Consider the following 6,095-nt stretch of genomic DNA (forward strand, 5'->3'; position numbering starts at 1 on the left):
GAGGTGCTGGGCCCCAGGGCCCAATCCTGGCATGTGGGGGGCGAGGGGGGGAAGTGTTGGGTCCCCAAGACCCATTCTCTGTGTGCAGGGGGGCAGGAGGCAGTGCCAAGCCCCAGAGCATATTCTGGCCTGTAGAGGGGCCCTGTGAGTGCCACTGTTACAGACAAAGCTTCTCCTAAAATACTCTGTTGTTGTCAAAGACCCTTAGGCAGAAGGGGAACACACCTGAAAATAATCCAGTGCTTCATTCTCTGCCACTATGTGTCCTTGTCTCTACAACTGCTCTGCTCTCACAGCCTACCCCAAGAGGCAACTGTGAGGGGCTCCTCCTCTCCTCAGAACCTTCTTCCTCAAACTCTTCCTTCATCCCATCACTACCACCAGGCTTGGGAAAATGCCCAGGCACCCAACTCTAAGTGATTTTCCTTCAGCTCTAGCTCTCCGCCTACATCTGCTCCCCTGGCATCCCTCAGGGCTACAAAGGTAATAAAGAAGAACTCTCATCTGCCAGTCCTCCTTTGTCTGAGCCAGGTTACCCACTTCTATCCTCCTCCCTCCTGCCTGGGCAGACATACAGGGGCAGAGATAGCCTGACCTAGAAGCCCTCAATAACCCCATCATACTGTTCTTCTGATCTCCACTTACCCTTACCTTCTGTGCCATAAACTAGCTCTAGACCAGCTCCTTCTCTTGGATCACTCTGATTCTGGTCTGCATCAAACCCTGGTCTCACCATCCAACCATTATCCCCACCCTTACCCTCACTCCAATCCAGTGAGACATTCCCTACCAGTGGCAACACATAGGGTGTGCACCCCCTGAGAGCGCCAGTGAACCCCCTGACCAGCCGCACTCACCCCTTAGGCAATTGGCAGGGGGGTGGGGGGGCAGGCAGTGCCCCCCCTGCAAGCACCAGCCAATCGCTGCAGCTGCTCCCAGAAGCAGCTGCAGTGATCAGCCATCGCGGGATTGGCTGCAGGTGTCCCCCCAGGCAGCAAGATTGGCTGCAGGGGACTCCCCCCGGTTGGTGGGATGATATGCCCCCCCAACTAAGGTGGCACCAGTCACCCATGTTCCCTACCTTATTTCAGACTTATTTGTTGTGGTTGAAATACTGTGCTCAAAAAGTTTGCCTTCCAAGGAGAGAATGAGCATATGGGTAGCTTCAGTGTCCAAGCAATCCACCCGTGTATTCTTTCTTAAATTAACATATCCTACAAAGAAAATTGAGATAGAAACTATCATCATTTTAAGACAGTGGACAAGGCTCTGAGCCTTTCTGGATAGGGTGGCATATAAATCTAAATCTAAATAATATTAATACCTGGCAAAATCACGAAATATTAATGCTCTCAGAAGGAAAATCTGTCTCAGTATAAACTTGAACAGTGAGTCACTAAACAGATATATATGGCTGTGCTGCAGAAAGGTAGGTACAGAATACAGACAGCTGTGAAGCACCTGAAGTGGTACCCACCTTAGGGTTCAGTAATAGCCCCACCTTCCTTGTCTAACGTTGAGTCGGGGTTGTGGTCCAGTGCAACCACATGCTTTGCAGACAGAACTTTCCAGGCTCCTAACACAGCCCCAGCCAATTCTGCTGGCTCTTTCACTTGTGTGCACGTCCACTTAGACAAGGGGAAATATATTAATCAATGTCACAATTGCATTCAGGCTGGCTCTCCAGTTTGGATACACAACAAGCTTTCTTGTTGGTGTTCCCAGGTCTGCAAGAAATGTTTCAAGCCATAACGTCATTGCAACTATGGGTGCACCAATATATCAGTTGGCTATTGGACTGGCACCAGTGAAAGGAGAAATAATGTTATTGGCTATTGGCTTTTTTTGGTTGTTGTAGCAGATAATTACAGCCGCATGCCTAGAGCACCCTGGTGAGCATAGTCTGGTCCCTACACCACACCAATGGCCCAAGCCTACAGTAGACTACATGTCCCTGTGGGCAGTGGGAGGGGGCACCAGAAGCAGTCTCAGGGTGCTGTGCTCAGCAACACAGGGACCATAACAGATCCTACTGCTGCTGCTGCCATTGCAATGGCTGCTGTAGAGATGCTGGGCTGCGCATGGGTGGGGTAAGGCGCTGCATGAGGGACATTCTGCTCTGCCAGACACTGGATGCCTTTGCAAAAGTGACTTCTCCCTGGTGGCCCTTGGAGCTTGGCTGTGCAGGGCCTGCTGACACTGAGGCCCTGCACAAAACTATGATTTTCTTTTATTTACTCTGATTTACAGGCCCAATAAAATTGCATCCTGCTTTTGTGTTCATGTGGCTCTAATTATTGCCTTCATTCTACACTCTTCTTTATGAAGATGTAAAACCACTTACTTGGTCATGTGCATGCTCTGCTAGTAGAAAAAGGGAATGAATGAGCTGACTAGTTTTTATTCTGAGGGGCACCTGAAGTCTAACAAGGGGTGCCTTGGGTGCATGCTTGGGTGAAAGCTTGTTGTGTATCCAAACTGGAGAGCCAGCCTGAATGCAATTGTGACATTGATTAATATATTTCCCCTTGTGTAAGTGGACGTGCACACAAGTGAAAGAGCCAGCAGAATTGGTAGGATGGAAATGTGAACATCTGCAAGGTCTTTTTCACATGCATTAATCTGGTGGTCTGACTTTCAGGCAAAACAGCACTTGCAGAAAGAGCCAAGTGCTCAGCACCTTTCAAAATCAGTCTATAAAATATAATTACTTTGTGCTACATTCCACTACATTCCTTGCAGGGGGTGTGGGGGGCTGGAAACAAAGGTGCTATTGATATTGTAGGTTGGCTGGGGCCATGTTAGGAGCCTGGAAAGTTCTGGTGTTGTATCAGGAGGAGGAGTCTGGACTTGGGTCTCCCCTGAGCCAGTCACCCTGTGTTTTTCCTGGGTCGCATTCTGCTTTCTCTAGAATGGAAACTGAAACTGGAGTGTTTCCACAGAGAAAGGAAACTGTTCTGGTGACACAGATGTCAGAGAACTGGACCTGAAACAGCAGGAGTAGAAAAGTCACCCAAAGACTTCTGTGAAGATCAGTCTGAATCCCCTTGATCCTGAGATCAATTTAATTTGAAAAGGAAGAGTAACTCAATGTAAAAAGTGTAGACTTAGGAAGAATATCATACCGGGGGCAGCTACTTAACTCTCACTGGGATAGATCTGGGCATCTAACAACCATAGAGGGAAACTTTCATGGCTAGTTCAGATCAGCGTGATTTGATGACATCAGTGGAACAATTTCATTTCCCCCTCCCTTAAGATCTGCCCCTGAGCTTTCCAAAAACATACTCACTAGGTTTCCTGGGATGACCCTGGCGTTCATCTCCCTGGTCAAAGATGAGAACACTCCCATTTTTCTCCACTACTGCAAAGTAGTCCTGTTTGCAGTGTATCTGCCGGATTTCTTGTGCACACTTTTTGAAGAGACTGGGATGGCACCGTTGCATTGGGAAAAAAAACAATGAAGGCAAGGATGATGAAGATGGTGCAGCTGGTGGGGGTAGTGGCGGCAGCGGTGGCAGAGGCGACAACAAACCCCTTTTCCTCTTGCTGTGATGCCTGGGGGTCTGGCAGTCCCTTGGCATTTTCTTAGGCATCCTGATATTCTTGTCTTCACTGTGACCTAACCTGAGTCAGGCAGGGATCTGGGACAGAAGGTCTGCTTTAACCTATGCAGATGGCAAACCCCGCAGAGTCCAGTAGAGTCAGGTCTGGATACAATCCTCCTGTCTCCCAGTTCGTGTTTGAGCAAGGAACTGGGATGAGACAAGCTTCAAGAACGTGCAGGAAAGAGTTAGCAGCAGCTGTGAGTTTTGACAGGCTCTGCCAGTGCCACTGAAGCTCTGGGTGATGCTGCCTCTCCTCCTCCAGCTGGCAACAAATGTAAATACTGCTCAGCTGAAGGGGGAGGCTCCTCCTTGCTCTGGAGGAGGAAGCAGGCAGGAGGCGTGTCCTTGCAGGAAACTGAAACTGGGCTTTCCCCAGGAGGAGGGAGAAGGGAAAGCAAAATTTGCGCATGACAGACAGTGTGAGGTGGTTAACCACGTTAGTCTGAAGTCAGGCAAAAGGCATACCGGGGAACGTCAAGGATAACAGAGGCAGCCATCAGCCCATTCCAAGGCACTGCAGAGCCTCGCTGCTGCTCTGCAGCTGGGTTTCTTCACCAGCTGCCCGGCTGAGCGGATACAGCCAGACCTGGCCTGGTAACAACTGGTTGAGCCAGGTGGTGTCAGCAAAGCCTTGCTGATCCCCCTGTCTGAATTGAATGGGACAGCTGTATTGCTTTTCTCCAGTATTGTTTTTTCTCCTGGGTCCTTTCAGTAAATGCAACCAACCATAAGGAAAGTGTTGTTTCCAAGCATTTGGTGCAGTTTCTGGGTTTTCATTCTCCCATCCCTCAGAAACAGCAGCCCTCCAGATCAGAAGACACAAAAACGATTTACAAGATAAACTCAAGAGATTTCCAGTAAGAATTCACAATATTAAAACGTTCTAACCTGCTGTGGGCTTTCTATTCTGAGTTCATTGCAACAGAACATTTTTTCTGTAGTAAAAAACAAGGGAAAATTAAGATCTGGCATTTTCTGAGAAGTGCCTTAAGTCTAACAAGAGTTGCCTTGGGTGTTAAAAGTTTTAAGAACCACTGCACTAAACTGTCTTGTCAGGAAGTGAGAGTTTATTGGATCAACTGTACAGCTGGGATAGAAGTCTGGTCTGACAAGCTTCTGGACACAAAGCACCTTTCTTCAGTTCTGGGAAAGAAGCAGACACAGACTAAGCTAAACAGAAAAACTCCCACAAAAACAATGGTTTGTGTTTAACTCCATGTAAAGGCTGTCATAAAAAACAGATAGTTTGGTGCAATTGTTCTTAAACTTTTAACACCCAAGGCACCCCTTGTTAGACTTCAGGTGCCCCTCAGAATAAAAACTAGTCAGCTCATTCATTCCCTTTTTCTACTAGCAGAGCATGCACATGACCAAGTAAGTGGTTTTACATCTTCATAAAGAAGAGTGTAGAATGAAGGCAATAATTAGAGCCACATGAACACAAAAGCAGGATGCAATTTTATTGGGCCTGTAAATCAGAGTAAATAAAAGAAAATCATAGTTTTGTGCAACAAAATTCTAAGTACAGATAGCTGCATAATGCTTTTATTTTCTAAGCAGATCACATTGATTTCATGAATAAGTTTTACTTAGTATAATATTGGTCTGAAACATATTTTGGTGTGTATCTAAGTACAGAAGAAACATTTTACTGAGACATTATTACAGAAGTTTCCCATCAAATATATTTAACATTCTTGTCCACTTCCTTGTTGAACCACAATCTTCCAGAGAATTATTCAGAAACAGCAACATTCTTGCATCATATATGATATTGCATATATTAACACTTTTAAGTTTCTCACAATGAAATACAGTCCAAGAAATTTCTTTCATTAAGAGAAAGGCAACAAATCTTGTTTCAATAACTAGCAGTGTAGTCACGGAGTTAGTGAAAGTTGACAAATTAAAGTTAAATTATAAATAGGAACTGGCCAGCTTTATGTTTTGGGTGCAGCAAACAGGTTGTTCTGTTTATATATTTTGAGGGATTAGAGAATAGGTCTAAGGACATGAAATGCTGTTTTGTATTTTCTGTGAACTTTTCTTTTAATAGTGGGCAGTGGCTACTTATATTTGATTGTAACATAAGAAAATATTCTCTTTTTCTTCTTACACATTTCAAAACCATGTTTGACGAAGTATCTTACACTACACCTCTTCCCTGAGTCTAGGGACACATATTCAAAAGCCTGAGCCTGAATGGATTCAACCTTTGCAGGTTAGTTTAACATGGCTAGGCTAAACCAGTTTGTAATGTCATAAACATTCTCTCTGGACTGAGGAAATTCAGGCACATGCCAGTGGCTCTGGCTAGAAGCCAGGGGGTGCTAAAGCAGCCCTCTCTTCCCTTGAACAATGTTGAGCTGAGGTGGGGTGTGGACAAGCCTGAGCAGGACCTCTGATTAGAGAACTCTGTCTGCACCATCCCAGGCTTTTCCCCACTGGCTGCTCAAGGGGTGGGAGTGTTGAGGCAAGGACTGGGGG

General features: G+C 46.1%; 1 protein-coding gene across 2 annotated transcripts in view; it reads right to left on the minus strand.

Moving 5' to 3' along the window:
- LOC109321967 (E3 ISG15--protein ligase HERC5-like) overlaps positions 1 to 4,136 on the minus strand; it is a 51,562-nt gene extending 47,426 nt beyond the window's left edge. The window contains exons 1-2 of one of the 2 annotated variants that reach the window (XM_019552715.1): positions 3,293 to 4,136; positions 1,082 to 1,214 (exon numbers count right to left, since the gene is read on the minus strand). In XM_019552715.1, coding sequence (XP_019408260.1) covers positions 1,082 to 1,214; positions 3,293 to 3,596 — 437 coding nt within the window. In that variant the 5' untranslated portion in view covers positions 3,597 to 4,136. The remainder of the gene's footprint in view (positions 1 to 1,081; positions 1,215 to 3,292) is intronic. The other variant, XM_019552716.1, reaches the window with a different exon arrangement.
- Positions 4,137 to 6,095: the final 1,959 nt, after the last annotated feature.

Source organism: Crocodylus porosus, unplaced genomic scaffold (assembly GCF_001723895.1).
Source record: "Crocodylus porosus isolate Cpor-Errol unplaced genomic scaffold, CroPor_comp1, whole genome shotgun sequence".
NCBI lineage: Eukaryota > Metazoa > Chordata > Crocodylia > Crocodylidae > Crocodylus > Crocodylus porosus.